We start from the raw sequence: 25,265 nt of genomic DNA, 5'->3' as shown, positions 1-25,265 counted from the left end.
GATTTCGAGCCAATCACAGCCATTAATGACATCCGGGCCCTCCTAGACAGCGGCTACACAGCAGCCTTCATCCTTCTGAACACATCAGCTGCTTTTGACACCTACCATCACATCTTGATCAACAGACTCAACCACATCGGAATTCAGGGAGGCACCCACAAATGGATCACCTCGTACTCAAAGGAAGATCTGAGAATTTGTCTCTCACCATTCACCTAGAAATCCAAGTAGATCTGCGCTTCCCCAAATGATGATCCCTCAGCCCCATCCCTCTAGTAGCCTTCTACTAAAGGACTCCTACCTTTAAGGCGCCTGGTCATCTTACCAACCCAAAGAGGGTTCTTCTGTACATCTTTGCATAAGCACAGTACTGAAGATGGTCTTGTGGATATTTTCTTTCGGAGATCGAAACGTCAAACCAATCGCTCCTTTGGACCACTCATCACTCTAATGTGTGTGTTACAATACCATGATGGACATTCTCATATTGAATTGAGCGTGGAATAACAGTACATTGTCAAATTTCCAGGTTTATGCTCTGTTGCAGACACATGGTCAATGTACTAGGCAAGAATCTTTATTTTTAATCCGAATCCCCTGAATTTCTATAGGTTTAATTTCAATATAACATGCTAAAAAGCATATACAGCAGATTATGAGATGTATTCAAAAGTCTTATGTTTTCCCTAATTTTCTAGAACAAATTAAGTTACGATGTTACTTTTGGATATCACTGAATTACTCAATTGTCTTTGCCAAATAACCCCCCGTTGGCACGTTTACTGTCTACATGTTAAGCATACATTAATGTAGATTTTTTTTAACAATAAGTAAAATACACCTAAAGAATATCTATACAGTTTCAAACAAGTAGTATACATTTTGTACAAAGAAATGCACTTACCTAAATACATAGATATAATCATATCATTCTGCATTATTTTCTACATAGCTACGCACCACCATTGATCGTAAAGCATGCCAGGTAGAAACCTTAAGTCCAACGTTGCTAAATAAACACAAAAATGACCTCTCCATAAACGATAGCCTTTACAAGAATTAAATGAAAGATTTGCAGGGGGCTAATTATCTAATGATGAAGGATCACTGAAATAAAATAAGAAATCAGTAGGGTTTGACTAACAGCCTAACATCAGGCCTAGGTGGGACTCTTTCTGCCTCCTTTGAGAGGCATCATTAAGGGGCAAAATCTCAAGCTTTACCTGCTTGCCAATAGGCTGTGAGAGGAACAGGTTTACTGGCTTTCTCTTCATCGCATGGATGCCTTATACATTTTTGCAGGAAAACTATTTTAACAAGTCGCATGTGTAAGAAAGTGCCCTCTTTTTGCATGGTTGCCCCCACTTTTTGCTGAACTGCTGATGTGCTTAGACTGAATGTGCCCTGGGTTCCTGCCCAGCAGATACCCAAGGCCTATGTTCTTTCCCTAAAACTGCATTGGAAACAAAACCCAACTGGCACTCTTTGGCTACCTGTCAGTCCCTTATAAATGGTACTACAGGTACCAAGGACACTGTGGTCAGGGAAGGGCTCTAAGGGCTGCAGCACTTATTGTGCCACCCTTAGAGGTCCTGTACCTTTACAAAAACACACTGCCATGGCAGGCTGCGTGTTTTAGTGAAGAGTCGACGTGGCACACATCCCTGTGTGCCATGCCTACAACACACTGCCCTGGCCACACCTATCTGGATGCACTAAACCAATGGCGCGGGTACAGGTGCATGACCCTGTACCACTACAGTGTCCAAGCCAATTCTTAGATATTGTAAGTGCAGTAATACTATTAAGAGTATATGGTGCTGGGAGTTTGACATTACAAACTTCACAGCACCATAATGGTTTTGATTTTGAAGCTTTTAGAGGAGCAATTTCTTGTGGATAAAAATATAAAAAAATATATATATATATATAAAATATATACATCATGAGAGCAGCTCAGAAATTGGGCAGAGGGTGCTGGTTTAAAGCTTGATCAGGCACAGGGAGTCTAATGTTTCTCCAACCCAGCTGTGCAATTTGTGGCTGCAGGTGACGTCGGGGAGTCCTGGGACTCAGATTCTGGAGCGTTGAGGGACCTCGCTCAGACCAGTGGGCCACTTGGACTCTGGCTGCAGTAGAGGGGTGCAGTGGTGGTTCCAGGCATCAAGTTTCTTCGTCCTTAGCAGGCTCAGAATCTTGGGATTATTATTATTTTTTTTTTTTTAACAGAGCTGCTGTTCATAGGAGATCCATTTTTTGTAGAAGGCAGTCAGTCCTCCCAGGGGCTCTGGAGGTCTGCGTCTGCAGGACAAGTCGACATTTGGTGGAAGATCTCTGGAAACTATAGACGGGCCGGTAGGGCTGGGGCCAAGCCAGGTCTTCTCTACAGTCTCCTTAGCTGTGCCACTTTTCATCCTTCGGAGGTTGCATGAATCTGCCCTCTGGGTTAAGGGCTGCCCCTAAATACTGTATTTAAGGGGCATTTTAGGAGTCTTCAGGTCAGAAGCCAATGGACTACTGACCTTAGGATGACTTCACCCTTGGGGTGCCCATGACACACGGGGGAGTGGCACCATCCCTAACACTGATTGGAGGGTGCTTGCCATCTGCAAGATGGCAGACATTGAAGAGTGCTTCACCTTGCCTCCCCTGAGTGGTGAGGTTGGCAAAGGCAGGCACACCTTCAGGGCTGCTACAATTTTTACAGGGGGGAGAGACAGGAAAGGGGTCAGTTCCTGATAACAGGAGAAGCCAGGGGTCGCACTGCAGAGGCGGCAAGGCCTTTGAAGCTCCCCTGACAACAGATGGCTCCTCGTGACATGTGGGAGGTGGGAACACCTTCGTCCTGGAAAGGCATCATTTCTGGACCCAGGAATCGAAGTCTCCCACCCCAGGGGCCCAGAAACTTGTCTCATGATGGCAAGCTGGTGTTCACCAGTCAGGAACCCACCAGTGGTTGGCTTGGTTTAGGGGTCCCCTCTAGAAGGGAACCCTGAATGCATGCAATAATAAATAAGACACTGGAATCAATGCAGGTTTACTATTCTGAGATGTTTGATATCAAACATCCCAGAATGCAGTAAAGGCATATAGTGCACCTTGGTGATATACCTATGCCTCATGCAGTGCTCGGTAGGCAGGGCACACAGGGATATGTGATGTGTTGACTCTTCACTTTTAGCTGCACCAAAACACACAGACTGCAATGGCAGTGGTGCATGTTTATGGTGAGAGGTGTCGGAGGGTGGCACAATACATACTGCAGCCCTCTGAGGCCTATCTCTAGCTATCATGCCCTTGATACCATAGGTACCCCTTACAAGGGACTTGCAGGTGGATAAGAGTTGCCAATAGTGGTAACAATGGTACAGTTTAGGGAGAAGACCACAGGCCCTGGGGACCAGATTGGCACAGACCCAGGGTATAGTCAGTCAAAGTGCCTCAGAAATCTGGCAAAAAGTGGGGGAGGGGTGGTACTACAACAGAATCCCACTTTCTTATAGTGGCACGCTGCCTGAAGTTAGGTCTTCACTGCCCTGATAACTATGTGAAGATGCATTAATAATCTCTCCAAAGTTTGCGACCCTCTAGCAGGTTTGGGAAAGATATTTCCTATCATTTAAAGCTAAGCTGCAGCAAGGCACAGATAAAACCTTGGGGTAGTGGTGGTGGAGTCAGGGTGAAGTTTAGAGGTAAAATTTGCAGCAGGAGGAGAGGGTAGTGGTTGCTTTCTAATGTAATAGGCAGGTCTTGATGCCTGAAAAATATCACAATTTATAGCAACTTAATATACACAGCGAATTTATGTTATAATCTATCCATAGTCAGCAGGTGACTAACTGGCGTGGGGTGCATTTATAATAAGCATAATTTCCTCTAAAGGTCTGGTCAGGTGTGTCATAAGTAGTGTTGAAACGTTTTGGATACTCACTTTGCTGGCCTGCTAATCAGATCAACAAATATAAAGGCATACCAATGGAAATTTTAGTCATCTAATATTTCAACTCATTTGTCCCCATGAGAAATCGGCAGGATTGCTTAGGTTTGAAGCAAGGCAGCTATCTGGGAATATGAAAATCACAAACACATTAAGATCACATTGTCAATCTTGTTTCGCAGTGATATTCTGAGACTGAATTAAAGATGTCTGATAATACACCTTCAGCAGCCTCCACAAATCAGAAACTTCCCTAATTCAACATTCTCTAATTAGACAACCATACAAAGGGACAGCATTTAGGAATGTATTAGTCTTTGGCTGAAGTTGTTCTTCCTTGTACCAGCACTCATTTGTAATTGGAGATTTTTTTATTCCATTCCGGGCAAACCAAAGATTGAGGATAAAATACATGAATCCGTATAAATCTATTGTTATTACTCTGTAAGCATAATCAAGCTAAAAAGCTGTAGAATTCCACCCAACGGACCACACATTTGAAAATCGGTCATGATCGGGAAACAATCATGAACCAGCCCCAATCGTCCTCAAACTCAAAGTTTGTCTGAATGAAGATGATTTAAACTGATTTCTGAGGGGGTTTCTTTGCAGTACTACATAGATGCTGCTTGTTCACTCAGGACAGTCGCCCTGGAGGTACTTTAAAAGCAGTCTGTGTTTTTTCGCTCTTTGCCTCAAATATTCAAGAGAAATTTTTGTGCTTGACTTTTATAGTTTCATACAGACTGGATGCTCTGTGACATTAGTGAGCGACTAAAGCCTTAAACAATATGCACTTAAACAATCAGGATGGGGAATTATAGATTATCAGAGGGTGAGAATGATTTAATGGGACCAGAGTTTTGAGAGAGAGCAGTTTAAAGATCAGGATTATCAACTGCAACGTCTTGTGTTACAACATAGCAACATAATTTTCATCTAAGATACTGCCATGATCTACAAGGGGGTGCTCTAAGGCTAGGTAAATACCACCATCAAACTTAGCTAGAGAATGATAGGAAACGAATATGCTACTTAATGCATCTGTTCTTGGCATGTAGGGCTGCTGACATTCATATCTGTGCATAGATCGCCGCCTAGTGTTGGGTCCAGATGATTGCACATTGTTGTCCTTCGAAGTATCACGAGATAGGTGGCTCCTCCCCTGGACTACAGTGCGCATGGGCATCCACTCCATCCTCAGGTTGTTTTTCAACATTGTGGCAGAAATGGAGTGTAAGACAGTAAGTGATGACCATGCTAAGAGTAATTCTGAGTGCTGCAGCCGCTACAGGCGCCGGGGAGGAGGGCGGTCGATATGAATGTCAGCAGCACTACATGCCAAGAACAGATGCATACTGGTAAGTAGCATATTCGGTTCGAGGCATGTGGGCTGCTGAATTCATATCTGTGCATAGAATATATATTAGTCCCCATATTAGCGGCGGCCGCCCGTGCCAGCGGCAGCAGTCTGAAAAAGTGTTTTTAGAACAGCCTGCCCTCCAGCTGCCTGCTGTTTAGAGTGCACATCTACGCAGTAGTGTTTTGTAAATGTGTGTATGGTAGACCATGTGGCTGCTCTACAGATTTCCTCTAAAGGAATGTTTCCAAGGAAAGTCATGGAGGCCCCCAACTTGCGTGTGGAGCGGGCTCTCGGGGGAACCGTTAATGTGCGCTTAGCCTTTTGATAGCAAATCTGTATGCACTTATCGATCCACCTGGCTACACCTGCTTTGGAAATGGGGTTGCCTTTGTGTTGTGGCGAAAAGGCAACAAACAGTTGTTTTGTTTTCCTAAAATCTTTTGTCCTATCTATGTAGTACATTAGTGCTCTTTTGACGTCTAGTGTGTGGAGCATCCTCTCTGCCACTGACTCAGGGTTCTGGAAGAACACAGGCAGTTCTATAGTTTGATTCATGTGGAACCGTGAAACCACTTTAGGCAGAAACTTAGGGTTAGTGCGTAGTACCACCCTGTTGGAGTGAATCTGTAGGAATGGCTCCTGGATAGTTAGTGCCTGAAGTTCACTAACTCGTCGTAGCGATGTGATTGCTATTAGGAAAGCCACTTTCCACGTCAAGAATTGTATCTTCCTTGTCAGGGGGAGGAGCATCACCCGTTGTTTGTGAGTTCGCTCTTTTACGGGCATTGGAAACAACTAGAGAGTCCAACGGCAACTGTCCCCGGATATACGTAGGGTCCACAGGTGCTGGTTTGTATTTCTTCTCAATTCTGGGGCTTATCACCCTTGCCCTTGTGGTCTCCTTAAAGATGTCTCCAGCATGTTTCAGGACACATTTTAGCATGGGTAGAGTCTTGACAGTTCTCTCTGAGGTTGAGAAGGTGTCAAACAAAAAGTCCTCTTCAATAGTGTCAGCATGGAGCTGGACATCATGATTTTTTGCTGCCCTCTCAATAAGTGCATTAAACGCTGCCGTGTCTTCTGTAGGTTAGGTTTTAATAGCATAGACAGGACTGTCCGGGGCAGTTTGTGGATCCCCCTGGGTCAACAGCGTCTGTCCAGGGTTCAGTGTGATCTTCTGGGTCAGTGTCTACAGGATAACTGTAATCCTCATTGTCACCATCCCCTACATCCACATCTGAGTATGTGGGTGAAATAGGAGCAGTGTCTTGTCCATGTGGTTGAATAGGTTCAAAAAGAAGAGGTGACATAGCAGAATCCCTCTTTTTCTTCAATGGAATTTCCTATGACTCCATAGGCTGTTCTGGGGCGATCTTTCGCTTGAAAATGGAAAGTCTAGCCGTCTCAGCCTCAATGAATTGCCTCGACTGATCATCTGGGGAGGCTGTCGATGCTTGGTCGGCTTCGGCCCCATGGACACCTTTTTGGCCGCTTCGACGACCGTCTTAGGGGCGAACCCCTTAGGTACCACTTTTGGCGGCAGTGTGAACTGAATCGGTGCCGACGACTTTGGAGGCTTACTGACCGGCTTTGGGGGTGGAGTGGCCTTCGGTCCGACAGCAATAGCCTTTTCTTTAATGCGTTGCAGCGAGTCCGATACCTGCTTCGAGAAGGAGGCGGATGGCTGTGTTGACTCGACGGGGTCTTTAGAGCCACTGGTAGTTGTGGACTCGAGGTCTTTACTGCCTTTAGCCTTGTCGAGTCGACGTTTAGGATCGAGAACGTTCTGAGTTTCGAGTCCTTTGTTTGTGTCGACGGCCTTCGGCGCCGACTTCTTCAGGTCGACATCCTTGACTATTTTCTTCGGTGCCCCGGCTTTCGGCTCGACACCCTTTAGCGACCTCCCCGGGTCGATAACACTCTTCTGTTTTGTTGGTGCCGATGGTTCAGAAGTCTTCGATCCGACCAAAGTAATACGTACTTTTGGTTTCTATTTAGTTTCCGGTGCTTTCGGTTTTGTAGACACCGATGCTTTTGGTTTCGATATCGATCGGTCAACCAATGGCTCTTTGGAAATGTCCGTAGCTGGCCTTGAGGCGAGGCTTTAGAACCAAGCGTTTGATCTCTGGTAAGGCCATGTGGCGATCCCTCGACCTGAGCCTTATCGAGTGTTTTGGCCGCGGCCCCCGTACCAACGGCTAGGCCTAGCTCCTCGCTCGAGCTATCTTCCACGGCCCCAAAGGCCTCGTCGTCTTCTACCTCGTCGACGAAGTCTTCAGTATCAACCATTTCTACATCTGCGTCGTAATATGAGTCGATCTCCGATGCAGGATCAGACAGGTTCTCTCGAACTTCCTGCTCGACTCCCTCATCTTCCTCGGAATCGAAGATGTTCACCGGGTCAGGTGCCGTCTGCTGGGCCTCCTTTCGCGCTGCGCGTCGAAGGCGAATTGTCTTCTTGGAGCGGAACCGAGAACAAGCCATAAAGCTGGCTTCATCGTGATCCGGAGACAGGCACTTGTTGCACACCGGGTGTACATCGATGTGAGGATACTTGGAGTTGCAAACGGGACATCTCTTGAACGGGCTCCGTTCCATAATGGATCTTCGATAAGGCCTCTGGCGTCGACCGAGCCTTCAGTGCCGAAAAGCCAAGCGACTCTTCTTGACGTCCGGCTCGGAGGATAGAGCTGGAACAAGTATTGGGCACCGATCGCAAAGACAATACAGACGATAACTAAAAGCCTTTTGGCCAAACACAAAGTTTTTTATCGATTCCGAACTTGAGGTAACAAATATACATCTGAACCCAATGGCGGAAAAAAACTATCTGAGGATGGAGTGGATGCCCATGCGCACTGTAGTCCAGGGGAGGAGCCACCTATCTCGTGATACTTCGAAGACTCTTCCAGGACAACAATGTGCAATCATCCGGACCCAACACTAGGCGGCGATCTATGCACAGATATGAATTCAGCAGCCCACATGCCTCGAACATACTACTTACCAGTATGCATCTGTTCTCGGCATGTAGAGTTGTATACTTTAGCACATATTGCCATCTGGTGTTGGGCTCGAATGTTTGTAGTTTGTTTTTTGTCGAAGAAGTCTTTGTTAGTAACAAGACAGGTGACTCCACCTTACGGTGACAGTGCACATGGGTATCTACTCCATCCCCAGATTGTTTTTCGCCATGAAGGGTAATGATGGAGTTAACAGGAAAGTAGAAAAGGATCCTCATGTGTAATGTATCCAAGTAAGATAATACTGCAAACGGATAAAGGTATCCGGGAAGGTGGGTGGGCGTATACAACTCTACAGCTCAACATGCAAAGAACAGATGCATACTGGTAAGTAGCATTTTCCGTTCGAGGCATACGAACTGTAGATTGTATACTTTAGCATAGACTATATAGCAATTTTCCTCCTTAGCAGTGGCAACCTGTATCCGTTGCAGTGGTTTGAAAAAGTGTTCTCAATACAGCCTGGCCAACAATTGCTTGTTGCTTTGCTTGCACATCTACACAATAGTGTTTAGTGAAAGTGTGTGGTGTAGCCCAAGTTGCTGCTTTGCAGATGTCATCTAGGGAAATATTGCCTAAGAAAGCCATAGAAGCCTCTAGTTTGCGTGTGGACTGAGCTCTGGGTGGAATGTTTAGTGTGCGTTTAGCTTTAAGATAGCATATTTGGATGCACTTAACAATCCACCTTGCACTTCCTGATTTTCAAATGGGATTGCCCTTGTGAGGTGGTGAGAGTTGTTTTGTCTTTCTAAAAGGTTTAGTTCTTTCTATGTAGTATAGTAACGCCCTTTTGACATCTAGTGTGTGAAGAGCAAGTTCTGCCACTGAGTCTGGTTGAGGGGAAAAAACTGAGTTTAACAGACTGGTTAAGGTGGAAGGCAGAAACTACCTTTGGTAGAAATTTTAGGTTAGGTCTAAGAACCACTTTGCTATGATGCATTTGCAAAAATGGTTCTTGTATGGTTAATGCCTGGAGTTCACGAACTCTTCTGAGGGATGTGATAGCTACAAGGAAGGCTACCTTCCAAGTGAGGAACTGTAACTCACATTTGAGTATAGGTTCCAATGGGGAACCCATGAGCCTGGTAAGGACAATATAGAGATTCCAGACTGGGGAAGTTGGAACTCTAGGGGGAATTATTATTGTAAGTCCTTTCATAAATGCTTTGATAGCAGGAAATCGAATAAAGACAAGTGTTTGTTTGGGGGGTAAGAGGCTATTGCAGCTAGATGAAGCCATATATTTGTATATGCCAAATTACATTGTTGTAGATGCAAGAGATAACAGATGTTTTGAATGGAAGCATCTAGTGGGTTGATCTCGTTATGTGTACAACAAACACCAAAGCGCTTCCACTTTGCTGCATAGCATGCTCTTGTGGTAGTACATCTAGCTTCTTTGATGTAATTCATACAATCTGGTGGGAGATTGAGGTAGACCTGCAACAAAAGACCCTGTCCAACGGACGTCAACATGTACCGGTGACTGAAAGAATAGAGCAGTCTATATGTACTGATACCTATTCCTGTCCTCTGCAATTTATGAGGGGGCAATTCACTGCACTACGCCCAAGTTTACGTTAAAAAAGGCCCATCTTCCTTGACAGATACACAGAACAACAAGTACTCTGACCCTTCTAAGTCAATAACAGAGATCCACACCAACAATGTTGGACCAAATTCTGCTTAGAAAAAATGTGCGAGAAACAAGTGACACCTCACGGAAACACCACCAGCGGGGTAACTGGTATGTAATTTCCAGACAAGCCCCTGTCTCATCATCGGTAGTCACTTGATTCTCAAAGAAAGTAGAAAGAAAGTGTCCAAAACAAAACCAAAAACGTGTAACAAACAGTGGAAAGCAGAGGCATCTGCTAGTGACAAACACACAACATAAATGCATAAAACACAGCATCCAGTTCCCTTAACCAACTTTATTCATAGGGAAATGTGTATGCTGCAAATATAAAAAGGCTGGTAGCTATTTGTGGATTTTAGGGAGTATGTAAAAGGACGGAGTCCTGGAGTTGGTATTAACCAGGAACATTGGGCAGGGAGAGGGTTTGGCCCTCCATAAAACGTGGAGTATCGCTTTACGAAAATTTGAGGGCTGTTTACCCTAAGAGTAAGGTTGTTTGACTTTCCCTTTTGAGCTTGTATAGGCGACGGTCAGAGGCTATTACCAGAGCCCCTTCTTTGTTATACTTGAAGTAGTACGAATGTTCAGTATGGCTGTGCGCTCCTGCGCTGCACTTTTTGAATTCTTAGCAGAATTAACAATACAGTATGTATGGATGGTTCCATCTCAAGGACTTGAAAGAGTGTTCTTTTAGCCTCCCAACAATGAGACAGGCTTGTAATTTCTCTATACAGGTGTAAAAATGTTGTTTGTTTATACCATCAGAAAGCTTAAAGCTAAGTGAAGGCAAGAACTCACGTTTGGAGTACTGCATTCTTCTCAACCCCTGGGCGGCTGGTATGAGCAACTAGGCTGACTCTGGGTAAACAATGGTTATATATGACACACTATACATACGGCTACCAATAGGTTTGTTTACATGCTTTTAACTGGTTTTATGTGCCTGTTTTCCTTGGCAGTTAACACAGAACGAGTGTCCAAGAGTGGAGTGGCAGCATATAGTGCAGCCCTGATGAAACTGCTAAAATTGATATGGCAGTAAAACATGTCGGCATTGGCAATAGGTAATGGTATGCATGAATAGCTACCAGCCTTTTTATATGCGCAGCATACACTCATTTCCCTATGAATAAAGTTGGTTACGGGAACTGGATGCTGTGTTTTATGCACTTATTTATGTTGTGTGTTTGTCACTAGCAGATGCCTCTGCTTTCCACGGTTTGTTACACGTTTTTGGTGTTTTGTTTTGGACACTTTCTTTCTACTTTCTTTGAGAATCAAGTGACTACCGATGATGAGACAGGGGCTTGTCTGGAAATTACATATCAGTTACCCCGTTGGTGGCGTTTCCGTGAGGTGTCACTTGTTTCTCGCACATTTTTTCTAAGCAGAATTTGGTCCAACATTGTTGGTGTGGATCTCTGTTATTGACTTAGAAGGGTCAGAGTACTTGTTGTTCTGTGTATCCGTCAAGGAAGATGGTCTTTTTTAACGTAAACTTGGGCATAGTGCAGTGAATTGTCCCCTCATAAATTGCAGAGGACAGTAATAGATATCAGTACATGTAGACTGCTCTATTCTTTCAGTCACCGATACATGTTGACGTCCGTTGGACAGGGTCTTTTGTTGTAGGTCTATGTTTGAGTGGAGGGCGACCCAGTCCTATTTTCCCTCTGAGCTCCCATTGAGAGTTTGGGAGACTGAGGTACCCAAACTCTAGGACCTCAGAAGCCAGATAGCAAGATTAAGTTGATTGGGATCTGGATGTCTTATTTCTCCATGGTTCTGTACAGAGAAGTTTGGTTGAGAGGCCTAGCTTTTGATGCGGAACTATTGATAGTTTTAAGAGGGGTGTGAACCATGGTTGTCAGGCCCATGTTGGAGCAACTAGGATCATTGTGAGGGAATGCTGTTTGAGTTTCCGCGTAAGCAAATTTTCCTGACCAGTTCATCCATAGCGCATTGCATTTGAACAATGGGTGTGGATACCTGAAGGCAAAGTTTGGGCATTTTCTGTTGTGATGTGTGTGTACAGGTCTATGTCTGAGTGTCGCCACATTTCAAAGAATTGAAGAAGAACTTGAGGATGAAGTTTCCATTCGTGGATATGTTGTGTATGTCGACTGAGCAGATCCGCAATCTGATGGTGTATTACCGGGAGATGTTCCGCAAGTAGGTATATCTTTTGAGGAATAGCCCATCTCCATATAGTTTGGGCTAGGCGTGAAAGTTGGAGTGCGTCCCTCCCTGTTTTTGAATGCAATACATCACTGTCATGATGTCTGTACGTATTAGGACAGCTTTGCCTAGTAGGAGAAGTTGGAAAGACTTTAGTGCTAAAAAGATTGCTAGTAACTCAAGGTGATTTATGTGGAGTTGTTTCTGCGAGGGGGTCCATAAGTCCTGAACAGTCGAGGAACGGCAGCCCTTTGGAAAGGTTTTGTGCTTCCCACCACTGCAGAGAGCTATGTGTGCGGCCCTTCAACACCAGATCCGTCAGCTGACCATGAGCCTAGTTCAAATGATGTGTCAAGCATTCCTGCAAGGGGTGAAGCCGGAGTCTTGCATAAGGGATTAACTGCATAAACACTCGAGCTGGCAATGAGTGTTGAGGCTGAAATTGTAATATTAGAGCCTGCATGGAGTGAATCCTGCTGGTATTGGGTATGCTAGAGCTTTTGGAGGTGTCTAGAGTAGCCCCTAGATACTTTTGTATATTGGATGGCTGAAGGTGAGACTTGTTGGGGTTGAAAGTGAAACATAAGTTGTGAAGTTAATGGATAGTTTTGTGTGTGCGCTGTAAACAACTGTTTTGAGATTTGGCTTTTATGAGCCAGTCGTCTAGATAAGGGAACACATGGATGTTTTGCCTTCTTAAGTGAGCCACTACCACTGCGAGGCATTTGGTGAAGACTCTGGGTGCCGTGGTTACTCTGAATGGAAGGACTTTGAATTAATAATGTTGTCCGTCCACCATGAACCTGAGATACTTTTTGTGAGAGGGATGAATAGGAATATGAAAGTAGGAGTCTTTCAGATCCAGAGTGGAGAGGAAGTTGCTTTGTTGAAGTAGTGGGAGTACCTGTTGGAGAGTGACCATGTGGAAGTGGTCTGATTTGATCTAGAAGTTTGGAGGTCTGAGTTCCAATATTGGCCTGAGAGAGCCAACCTTTTTTGGAATCAGAAAGTAGAGTGAATAAACCCCTGTGCCCTGTTGGGCTAAGGGAACTGGTTCTAGTGCATTTTTGCGCAGGAGAGAGAATTTCCTGTTTGAGTAGAGTCAAATGTTCTGCAGACATTGGATGGTGTTTGGGGTGAATATGTGGGGGACTGGCTGAGAGTTCCAGGCAGCAACCATACTGGATAATCTGAATTCCAGACAGGTAGGAAAACTGAAAGGCGTCCCCAGACAGGTGTGAAATGAACGGGGGAAGCACAGAGAAGTCACTGCTTGGTGGTAGGGGAGCTGCTGGTGTTGTTACCCTGGCCTCTGCTGTTGTTGTGGTTACCTTTGTAACCTCCCCTAAAGTATCCTTTGGAAAAGGACCTCTGATTTGGGCTTTTGTAGGATGAGTGCTCTGGGTGTGTTGGTTTTGGAGCCAGCCCTATAAAAGGAGCGTTGAAAGGAGCCTCTAGAATAATGTACTGCAAGGCTCCCATAGACTTGGCAGTTTCCGTGTTCTTTTTAATCTTTTCTAAAGATGTGTCTACGACTGGGCCAAATAGGTGTTCTTGGTTGAAGCGTTGATTAAAGATAATGGATTGCACCTCTTGTTTAAATTCAGATATCCTGAGCCAAGCATGCCTGCTTAACAATATGCTAGTACTGATTGAGCGGGACGCTGTGTCCGATGTAAAATTTGATTGATGCGTTTTTGATTAATTTGCCTTCCTGTATGAGGTAAATGGCCTTGTCCATGTATTGTTCTGGTAGGTGTTGAATGAGCTTATCCAGATCATAGTGCCCCCTATCATACCTTGCCAAGAGGGCTTGTGAGTTGACTATTTTCCTATAGTTTGCAGCTAGAGATGCCATACTTTTGCCTGATGCGTCTAATAATTTGGATTCCTGGGACGGGGTGTCACCTAAAACTCGGTCCTTTTATGTGCATTAGCTACCACCAGGGAATCTAAAGGAAGCTGACCCTTCATCCTTAATGTGTATGGGGTCACTGGGAGCTGCTTTGTATTTTTTGTCTATCCTTGGATTAAGAACCCTAATCCTAACAGTGTCTTTAAACATCTTTGGTGCATGTTTAATTAGACCTTTCAACATTGGTAGGACGTGTGAGGTTTTTTTGGGGCTGAGCAAAAGTTAAGAGAAAATCCTCCTTTACAGGGTCTGAATGTAAATGTACTCTGTGATATGTTGCTGCACTATTGATTAGTTAGGCAAAAACTACATTATCGTCTGGTGGGGATGGCTTAGAGGGATAAAGATCTGGGTATGTTAAGTCAGGATCTGTATTATTGTCTGTCCATGGATCTGGCTCTTGTTGGAGATCATCATCTTGTTGTGGGACTATATTATCATCCCCATGTCCGTCCCAGTCTCCATCATCACTATCTTCTGGTTGTAAACGTGGAAAAGTGTGTTCTGGTGAGATCAGTAAATTGGGATCAATAGGCGGAGGAGAAGGTGTAGGGGGTGGAGAGGTGTTTGTACCCATGTCCATTTATTTTAGCAGGAACTGGCGAGTCTTGCAAATGGTCCAGTTACCTCTTTTTAGGCTATACGGAGAGAAAATGACAAGTCTTTGGATGAATATAAATAGTTTTTTGTTTTGGATCCGGTACAAAAAGTTATTCGGATACGGTTTTGTTTTTCGGTGCCGAAGATTTCTCCCTATGAGGAGTCTTAGACTGTTTAGGCATAGGGACAGTATATGGTTTGGAAGATTATTCCCACTTTGAAGATTTCGGTGGAGGTAGTTTCTGCTCTGTAATTTTGAAGGTTTATCCTTGGATTGGTTCGGCACCGCCGTTTTGGGTGTCGGAAGTTCTCTTTTTGCTTTGATGCAGAGGGTTTATCTTTTGACTATTTCGGTGCCGGTGGGTTCTCCGGTGCCAATGGAGGAGGGCGAGGTGTATCGGAGGGCTTGGACTTCAGTGCCAGAGGTGTTTTCTCAGGCCGGAGTGTGGTTGGCTCGAGCCCGAGCCAGAAGGCTAGCCTCATTTTTATAGCCGGGCCCGGGGCATTTGAAATGTTTGACCGGCATGGACCTGTCCCCTTTGGTATGGGTTTGGGCCGGGCAGGGGTCTCAGTACTCACGGTTCGTTGAGCTGAGGTGACTTAGTCTTTGGCGTCGGGAGTCATCTGTGGAGACGGAGACTGAGACCGGTTCCTCCTGGGCTTGCTCCGGAAGGCTGTCGGGCCTGGATGGAAGATGTCCAGAATCGAGCAGCTTCCAAAGGACATTTCGTGGCGTCGAGCCAGACTATAAGGAATGGTCTTCTTGGACTTGAAAGATAGGCAAGCCTCACAGGTATCCTCTCGGTGTTCTGGAGAGAGGCAAAGATTGCACACTGGGTGTAGGTCAGAGTGTGGGAATTTAGCACCACACTGGGGACATTTCTTGAAGGAGTCCATTCCATCGACTTCCGTAGAGAACGGCGCGGGAAGGCCCAACGGCCCGCCTTGAAGGTTATCGAAGTTTTTTCGATTGTAGAAGATGCTTGTCGAAATGGGGGAACGCAATCAAGACAATACCGTCGAGTAGTAAGTGATTGCTTGTCGAAGGGGGTTTCGATAACACCACCACCCGGAACGTAGCAAGTCACATCCGAACCTGATGGCAGAAAAAAATAATCTGGGGATGGAGTCAATGCTCATGCGCACTGTCACCATAAGGAGGAGTCACCTATCTCGTGACTAACAAAGACTTCTTTGACAAAAACAAACTGCAAACATCCGAGCACAACACCAGATGGCGATCTATGCTAAAGTATACAATCTACAGCTCATATGCCTCGAACATACTGGTCCTTTACACACACCCCCTTGGTAAAGACCATCCACAAAAACAATTAAAAAAAATAGTGTCAGGCTGTATAATGTACAATTACCTCATTACCACTCATGGACTACAAAGCCCTTCTAAGAGAACAAATAGTGTCAATAACAATTTCGGTCTATGTCCTAATTTAAAACAGGAAAAATAAGTCTCTACCACACAACTTTAATATGATAGTCTAAGATTTGCATCTCCGCTTTAAAAAGGTACGTAGACCCACTACTGACAAGAAAACAGAAAATATCAAATAAATTATCCTGACAGCACACATTTTAAAGAGGCTCCTCTGTCATCGTAATCAAACAATATTAGTTTCTGGTAAAGTCACAAATTGTTTCAAGAATATATTACAAATATCAAGATTGTGGCTTTTTTATAGCAGCAACTTAGAATCAATGTAAATAATCACACCGAAATTCATATGAATATTAATCTGCAGATTGTAAAGTTATTTATTACATGACAATTATGATGTGAAGAAATATCACAAGTCAACCAATATTTCTCTGAGAATGTCAGAGGGTATCAATAGCTTCTTACAGCATCCCTACTAAAAATCAGTGATTGTTACGTACCTGGCTTTTATAAACAGCAGACAATGAACCCCTAGAAAGTGCTCTGCAGACATCACCTTCATACATGCATTATCTTACCTCTCCATCTTGTACACACTTGGTATAATGTGCACCTCTTTCTCGTCTCATCTTGCCACCACCCGAAGAAAGTCCATTTGCTGCAGGAGTGCTGGATTTTGGATAAGAAAAACTGCAAGTAAAAAGAAATTGCACATTTAGGAGAAAGAAGTTAAAACAGCATATTGTGTGAACTCAACCTTGGAATCTCATTTGCTATCTAAGTGTTATTAATGCTTAAGTAGGCTTTGCAGATTGGCTTTCTTAGTTCCTGTTGTCAATTTACAGACACTTAAACATTTCTGGTCCTACAGAAAGGCCAGCTATGTTCAACACTCAATTGCTGTGGAGAGAAAATCCTCACTGATACAGCTAATTAACTGCTCAGTCAATATTTACACACCTGCTTAGACTTTCAAAAGAAAGTATCTTAGATTTCTTACAGACAGGATAATATCCATCACTTCAGGTTTGTTTTGAAATCCTTGTTTGCAGTGGCTCAAATCAACTAATGGGCAGCAACCAGAAACCGTACCATATGATTGAAGTATTGCATTATTAACAACCTCAAGTGTGATCCAAAAAGCAGGAGTAATCATGCGTTGTACTACCTCTTATCACCCTCATTCCAAAACGTCTTTAAAATAAATAGGTGGTTTCAAATATTCTCCATTCAGAAAGATAACTTAATGGTCACTCTGTTACTCCCAGTGTGAATGCTCCCTATTACTAGTACACTACCATCAAACGACGTGACCAGAAACCATGGAGCATGTATAGCCAGTATCTTGAAAGTCCATAAGGATTATCAGTGTTCAGCTCAGTACCTTTATTTGGGTACACAAAGTATCCATAAAAGCACAGACATAGAATAAAAACAATTACATACATAGTAATATGCAATACATAGAAACAATCTTTCAAAAAGGATATTTGCCTTCAGTGCAATCACAACTCTTAGCAGTATAATCAATTAATTGGTATTCTTAAAGCTATGGGCTTGCACTGCCATTCTAAATGAGTGCCTACGTGAACAGTTCCCTCTTGATATAACATGTGAAAGGCTACCTTAAAATCATTAATATTATGTGTCTTTATAAGTGCAAAACTACACCGACAGGTAAGAAACTATTCCTTTTGCAGCGTGAATCTTTCTGTATTCACTATGCTGTGCATAGACTTAGTAGCGGTTTGTTATGTTTGTGGCGGCTGGGTGGAAGATGAGCGTTGGTTGTTGAATATATGTTGAAGCACTTTCTGTCCTACTTGTGCTTCCTTGTTCATTTGTATATCCACGCAGTAGTGCTTAGTGAACGTGTGCACTGAAGCCCATGTTGCCGCCAGGCATATGTCTTGGATGGGTGTGTTAGCCAGGAAGGCTACTGTTGCTCCCTTTTTCCTGGTAGAGTGGGCTTGTGCCCCCTCTGCTAGTTCTTGACTTGCCTGCTTGTGGCAGAATTGTACTGTTTGTGCGGTCCATCGTGGTGCCCTTTGCTACTGGTCTACCCAGGAAACTGCTTGCGAAGGACACAAAGAACTGCTTTGTTTTTCTGTGCTTTTGAGTTCTTTCCATGTAATGCATTACTGCCCTCCTAGCGTCCAGAGTGTGCAGTGCCCTCTCTGCGCTTGTGGATGGTTTCTGAAAGAAGCTTGGCATTTGTATTGTCTGGTTCATGTGAAACCTTGACACCACCTTTGGCATAAAGTGTGGGTCAGTTCTCATCACAACCCTGTCATTGTGTATTTGGATGTAAGGTTTTTGTAGCGTTAGTGCTTGCAGTTTGCTTACCCTGCGTAGCGAGGTGACTGCCACTAGAAAGGCTGTCTTCATTGTGAGCATTTGTAGTGAGGCCTTATGGATGGGTTCGAAAGGTGCCTTCATAAGCTCTCAGGACTACATTAAGGTTCCAGGCAGGTGGTGGCATCCTTTTGGGCGGTGCTTTCCTTTTAGCCCCTTCCAGGAATCTTTTTACTACTTGTGATGTAAAGCAGCTCTTTCCTGTCTCTCCTCTTGTGTAGGCTACTATCGCTGCTAGGTGTACTCTCAGCGAGGTGGAACTTAGGTTTGATTTGAGTTGGTGTGAAATGTTTTAGCACAGTCAATTTCTTGGTCATCTTCTTGTGCACTTTTTCCTTGATACACCATCGTGTGAATCTTTTCCACTATGCCACGTAGCACCTATGTGTGGTAGGCCTTCTTGCCTCTCGTACCACCAGCAGTGTGCTCTCTGGAAGTTTCAGGTGTGCAAAATGTCTTCAGGAGCCATGCCGCTAGACAGAGGCTCTCTGGCTCTGGGTGGAGTACCTCTCCGTTTTGCATGGAGAGTAAGTCCTTTCTTTTCTCAAATTTGTGAAGTGGGCCCTGTGCCATTTCCACTATCTGTGAGAACCATGACTGCCTGGCCCACTGTGGTGCCACCAGAATCAGCGTCATGTTGCTGGTTCTGCATTTGCTGAGTACCCTGTGTATCAGTTGTATCGGGGGGGAAAAGCGTAGGCAAATGTTTGACCAGCTTATCCATAGGGCATTCCCTTGTGACTGTTCCCCTGGTTGCCTGGATGCGCAGTATCAGCATTTTGCATTCTGGTGTGTTGCAAATAGGTCTATTGTTGGGGTACCCCACTTCTGGAATAGCCTTTGTGTTTCTTGTGCATTGAGCTCCCACTCGTGGAATGCCGAGGTCGGTCTGCTGAGTAAGTCTGCCTCCACGTTGTCCTTCCCTGGTAGGTGTATAGCTAGGAGGTCTATTTTGAGTGGGATAGCTCATCTCCATATATCCTGCGCTAGGTTGGATAGTGCGACTGATTGTGTTCCTCCCTGTTTGTTGATGTAGAACATAGTTGTGGTGTTGTCGGTCTGTATCAACACTCTGCCCGTACAGGAAGGCTTTTAGGGCGAGGAACACTGCCTTTAGTTCAATGTAGTTGATGTGCCTGATCGCATCTGTTGGAGCCCACAGGCCCCGCACCTTGACTTGGTTCAGGTGTGCTCCCCATGCCTTCTGGGATGAGTCTGTACTGATGGTCACTGTTTGGTTTCGTGGTGTTAAAGGCCTCCCCCTTGTTATGTTCTCCTTGTTCCACCACGCTATCTCCTCTTGCACTGCGTGTGCTACAACCACTAGATCTTCCCAACTCCCAGTAGCTTGTGACCATTGTTGTTGCAGCCATTCCTGGAATGGTCTCATGTGTAGCCGTAAATTGGGGACTAGGTATATGCAGGACGCCATCATCCCCATCATCTTGCTCGCTGTCCTCACTGTCAGAGCTTGCCCCTTCTGGTACCAACTTGTCTCCTTCAGCAGGGCAAGTGTTCTCTTGTAGCTGGGGAACACTTTGCTCTGTATGGTGGTGATCTATGCGCCTGGAAGATTTTCACTTGCTCTGGTTCCATTGAGGATTTCCCCCAGTGTATTGAGAATCCCAGTTCTGTTAGCGTTTTTGTGACCCGCTGTGCATGTTCTTTGCATTGTTTGTAGGAACCTGCTTTTATGAGCCAGTCGTCGAGTTAGGGGCATACATGGATCCCTTCCCTCCTTAGATGCGCTGCCATGGCTGCAAGGCACTTGGTGAAGACCCTTGGTGCGGATTTTAGTCCGAAGGCCAGGGCAGTGAACTGGTAGTGTGCTTTGTCGATGGCAAATCTCAGTAGATGTTTGTGCTGTCTGTTCATGGGAATGTGAAGGTAGGCGTCTTTTAGGTCTATGGTGGACATACAGTCTCCGTCCCTTATCTGAGGAATGACTTCTTGAAGAGAATTCATCTTGAATTTTTATGTTCTGATGTGTTGGTTTAGGAACCGTAGGCACAGGGTGGGTCTTACGTTTCGTCCACCTTTGGTACGAGGAAGTAGTTAGAGTACACTCCTTTGTTTCTTTCTTTGAATTGTACTGTTTCTATGGCTTCTTTGTGGAGGATTTTTTGTGCTTCCTCTGAGTAGCGCTAGTTCTTTTGCTGAGCGCGCTTTTCTTTTTTGTTTCCTGTTTGGCAGTTTCTTTTCCAGTTCTATGCAGTATCCGAACTGTATGATGTTCAGTATCAATTGGTCTGTTATTTTCTTCCATTCCTGGAAGAAATGTTTTAGTCTGCCTCCTACTGGTGTTACATGTTCGTTGATTCTTAGTCTGTGTAACCCTTTTTTGTTGACTTTGTTGTGCCCCTCCCGTAGAGGTGTCACGTGGGTGGGCACGGTTGGTGGTGCGGAGTCACTTTGAGGTGGGTTGCTGGCCCCCTCTTCTTGTTTGCCCTCGTCCATTCGCCCCCCCTCGAAAGGACTGGCCCCGAGGCTGGTATTGCCAGGTCTGTTTTTGCTGGCCCTGCTGTGCTTGGTAGCCCTGCTGGAATGTCTGATGTGACGTTTCCGACTGGTTTACCCCTCTTCCGTTTGGCATCTGTGTCGGTGTGCCTCTCCTCATTCCTCTGAATTGCAAGGCCCCTGTGGACCTTACAGTTTCATTTTCCTTTTTGAGTTGGTTGAGCTTCTCATCCACAGGTGCTCCGAACAGGGTTTCTCCATTGAATGGAGTGTTCAGAATGTTATTCTGTACTTCCGGCTTGAAGCCTGAGATTCTCAGCCAGGCATGCCTTTTCTCCATGACCCCGATCATCATGAGCCTGCTGGATGTGTTTGCCGCATCCAGAGCTGATTTCAGGCATGAGTTAGCTATATTCTTAACAAAAGCCAGCATATTAATAAGGCACTGGCTGAAACATGTTGGCACTCTAAAGGACGTGAGAGGTCATAACCCGCCTCTTACGTCCGATAGCCTTATTTTTAACCGCTGACGGAGGCCCAGTTAATAAAGCTTCTTTACCCTTGGGGTACTGGGACCCCCGCCAAGCCGTTTTAATTCACAACTTCATCACCCTTCACCGCACACACAGTGACATACCTGCTCCGCTGTAATCAGGCGTCGTAGCACACCCGGGGCACGCTAGGTGTCACTGGGTGGGCCCGATGATGAAGCATGCCACCAACTAGGTTGGTGGGTGAGGGTTTTCTAAAGACACCCAACAGGTGCCACCACTAATTGACAAAACTAAACTGAGTCACCGTGATCCTTATAATATAAGCATCATACCAACCCCATTCTTAGCTAGTCTCTTTTTGATTAATTGACATATAAACCGGGGATCTGGACTAGCTATCTGGTCCTCTCTCTCCCTCTTGATTAACGCACTTAGCTATATTCTTGCCTTCCTCCACCAGGTGTGTTGCCCTCTGTTGGTATTGCTCAGGGAGGTGTTTGAGCAGTTGTCCGACTTCGTCCCAATGCTGGTACGTATGCCTGTTGAGTAGGGCATTAGAGTTGGCAATGCGCCAGTGTACTGCTGCATTCCTCTCTATTTTCCTTCCTGTGAGGTCTATCCTCTTACTGTCTTTGTCTGGTGGTGGGCCTGAGTTTGTTGGAACATTGGCCCTCTTTCTGGCTGTTGTTGCAATGATGGAGTCAGCTGCGACGGATCCCTGGATGTAGGGAGTATCTTTAGAGGAGTGTTTGTATTTCTTCTCTGTCCTAGGTGTGAAGGCCTGCAGCTTGCTGGTTCTTTGAAGGTCTCCCTCCCCTGGTCCAGGACATTTGGTAGCATGGGGAGGAATTTACTCGTGGTTTGAGTGGGGAGCAGGGTCTCTAGAAGGAAGCATGCTTTTGGTTTTTCTTCCTCCAGTTTCACTCCATAAGCTGTTGCCACGTTCCTGATGACCATGTTGTAGATCCCAATGTCATCTGGGGGCGAAGGCCTTGAAGGATATGTCTCCACGGCCTCTTCCAGGCTTTCGGCGTCAAGGTCCTGCCAATCCAGGTCCTGTGCTACTGAGGACACCGAGTCCAAACTAGTGCGCTGGTCTTCCTCGTAATAGTATGGCCCTCTTCCTCTTAGTGTTCTTGGGCTTCAGGAGTTTTCAGCGGCTCTTCAGCTCAAACTCCTCCTCGTCCTTGACAATAGTGGTCGCCGGCTTCGACGGGATGGTGAACCTCTTCATCCATTCGTCAAATTCTCTTTTCCTTTGCAGTACGTTATCTATTTCGGCCTCTAGCCTCCTCTTTTTCCCTTCCATCTCGGCGGCCTGCTCAGCGTAGAGAGTTTCTGAACATCTCTTCGAACGTAGACGTCGACTGCGAAGAAGCCTTCGGTTCCTTTTCCTTCGGCGTACAGCGCTCCTTTTTGGGGGCGAGCTTAGACTACCTAGGCTTTTCTTAGGTCTTTGCCGTCTGGGAGTCCTTTTCAAAGGATCCGCTGGGCTGTTTGTCCCTGGATGCAGCTGCGGCAGGTGAACTTTTCGGCGTCCGTGCTCCCTTCGTGGACTTAGACTGTTTTTCAAGAGTCTGACTCAGCCTTTCGAGAGTCTGTCTAGGTTTTAGGGGTAGACGTCTCTCCTACCTCTTTTGTAGTAGACGTCTCTCCTACCTCTTTTGTAGTTTTCTTATCGGTCTCTACAACCGTGAAGTCATCTGGTCCCTCGGCGAGGTTGTCCTCTTCGTCACTGGGGAGGCCCAAGTCCCGAAGCGACGGATGTTGGCCGTTTCCTTGCATGCTGTGGTTGGTTATCCTCTGCCTCCATCTAATCCCGAGAGTCTTTGGGGTGAAGACGAAGCATGGCGTTGCAATCCTTGCTTTCGTGGTCGACCAGCAGGCAGAGGTGCAAACCGGGGGCTGGTCCTTCTGCGCGTATTTGTGGTGGCAATTGCAGCAGTATTTGAACGGGGTCTTGTCCATTCCTGGGCTCAGGGGGCCCCCTGTGTGCACATTCTCCGTTGGACGTCGAAGTCTTCGATGTTCTCCTCCTTCGTCGTGCAGGCACAGTGGTCTTGTTCCTGAGTGTATTCTTTAATCTTTTTCGGTATATTTCAGTCTATTTTTCTTCAAAAACTTTGGAACCTCTTGGTGACGATCCAGACCCAACAGCGGAAAAAAGAATCTGAAGAAGGCGCCCCAAGGTGTGAGCTTCCGCAGGAAGCGTGCCGACGTCCCAGGAAGGACACCAGAAGGTGGGACGTCGACACCCACCTGGGCTACGAAAAAAAAAAAAAAGACTCAGATTCCGGACCCAACCACTAGACTGCGGAATGCACAGCATAGTGAATCCAGAAACATTCACGCTTCAAAAATAAAGAGGGTTCCTAAGGGTTGCAGCATGTATTATGGCACCTAAAGAGACCCATACACAAACTGCGCGCAGACCGCCATTGCATAATGTGTGAAATTGATTGTGCAAGGCATTCAGAAAACATGCCACTGCCAACTCCCTGCATGCAATGGCAAAGTACACTGCATGTACTATATGCAAGTCAACCCTACAGCAGGCCTTAGAGCCTTAAGGCAGGATGCATTATATTACATGTGAGGGCACATCTGCTTGAGCAGATATGCCCCTGCGATGTCTAGCTCCATTGCTAGATATTGCAAGTGATCAGGAAGTCATTTTAAAAGTATGTATTGGGCACTGGTCATTACGAGTTACCTAGCTACATAATGGTTTCATTGAAAATACTGAAATTTGGTTTGGCTGACTGGTATTGTCCAGCCTGCCACCACAGACTAGGTTCAGGCTTGTATTAACGAACAGTTACATGCCATGGTCAACTTGTACTAATCTTCTTCAGATTCATTATATCTGGCGGTGTGCAAAAAAATGTTCACCTGTAGCCCTTCACTAGTGGAATGGCTTTTGTCTAGCCCGTCACAAAGTACATACTATTAGACTTGAAGAAGAAAATATACATCAAAAACATCTTGTTCTGTTATGATAATTTGGGCACCTCTCAAATACAGAGAAACCTTCGGGTGAATTTGTTGAGTTTTATGGAAATAGCATCATAAAACAATAGAATATCTGGTACTAGAGTTAGAGAAGAAGAAAGAACAGATAAAATCTAAAAATGAGACTGGTATGGTCAAAGGCCTCTTAAAATAGAACCACTAAGCAAGATCAGCCTGTTCCAGCTCACATTAATGATAGAAAAATTGAACCAGACAAGGCAGAGTACATCTAAACTTGATGAGGCAGCTCTGCCCCAGATAACACGTTAAACACAACATATAATATAACAGCTTTTTATACATACATTCACTTAAATAGCCTACCTGATTTAACACATTAAAACAATGCATGCAATAAAATCCTAGATTAAAACTAAGATACTGTTAAAAAAACTAATTTTTACATCCTTACCATGACAATTCAAAATCTAATCTAGCATAAATTACCAAAAAATGTGTCTACCTGTGTAGACTTTACAACATTTTTGACTGCCATCATAAACCTCCGATTGGCAACTTATATCCAGGGAGCACAAGTTAAACGTCCTATAGCTTGTACCCGGTTTCCAAGATCATATTTTGAATAGATTGGGCGTATAATAGTTTTTTGCGGAGTCAAAAATGTTAACCAATCCTAAAAATTGTGCAAAATATTGCAATTCGTGCTGAGATCACATGTACAATCTCCCTCGGAATCAGTCATTACTATTTTTATATTATTTATATAACAGGGGTTAATTCCGACCCTTATCCTTAAAAGTTAATTTCTGAGCCAGCCATTAGGTAATACATCCACATGGGAAAAATGCTTCGTTCTGTCAAGAGTTAAGCATAAAATAAACTGATTTCTTCCCCTCAAAATACTGTAGATTATAATTAAGGTTCCTGGTTTTATG

At 44.9% G+C, this 25,265-nt stretch overlaps 1 protein-coding gene across 3 annotated transcripts in view; it reads right to left on the bottom strand.

Annotated features, from left to right (window-relative positions):
• The window catches only part of NUP153 (nucleoporin 153), a 442,622-nt gene that overhangs the window by 83,112 nt on the left and 334,245 nt on the right, over positions 1 to 25,265 (bottom strand). For all 3 annotated transcript variants that reach the window (XM_086965112.1, XM_086965111.1, XM_086965113.1), the window contains exon 11: positions 16,630 to 16,741. In XM_086965112.1, the coding sequence (XP_086821238.1) occupies positions 16,630 to 16,741 (112 nt within the window). The remainder of the gene's footprint in view (positions 1 to 16,629; positions 16,742 to 25,265) is intronic.

Source organism: Lissotriton vulgaris, chromosome 4_1 (genome assembly GCF_964263255.1).
Source record: "Lissotriton vulgaris chromosome 4_1, aLisVul1.2, whole genome shotgun sequence".
Lineage (NCBI taxonomy): Eukaryota > Metazoa > Chordata > Amphibia > Caudata > Salamandridae > Lissotriton > Lissotriton vulgaris.
Note: the sequence above shows the minus strand (reverse complement) of the source record. Positions and strands in the feature narration are given on the sequence as shown.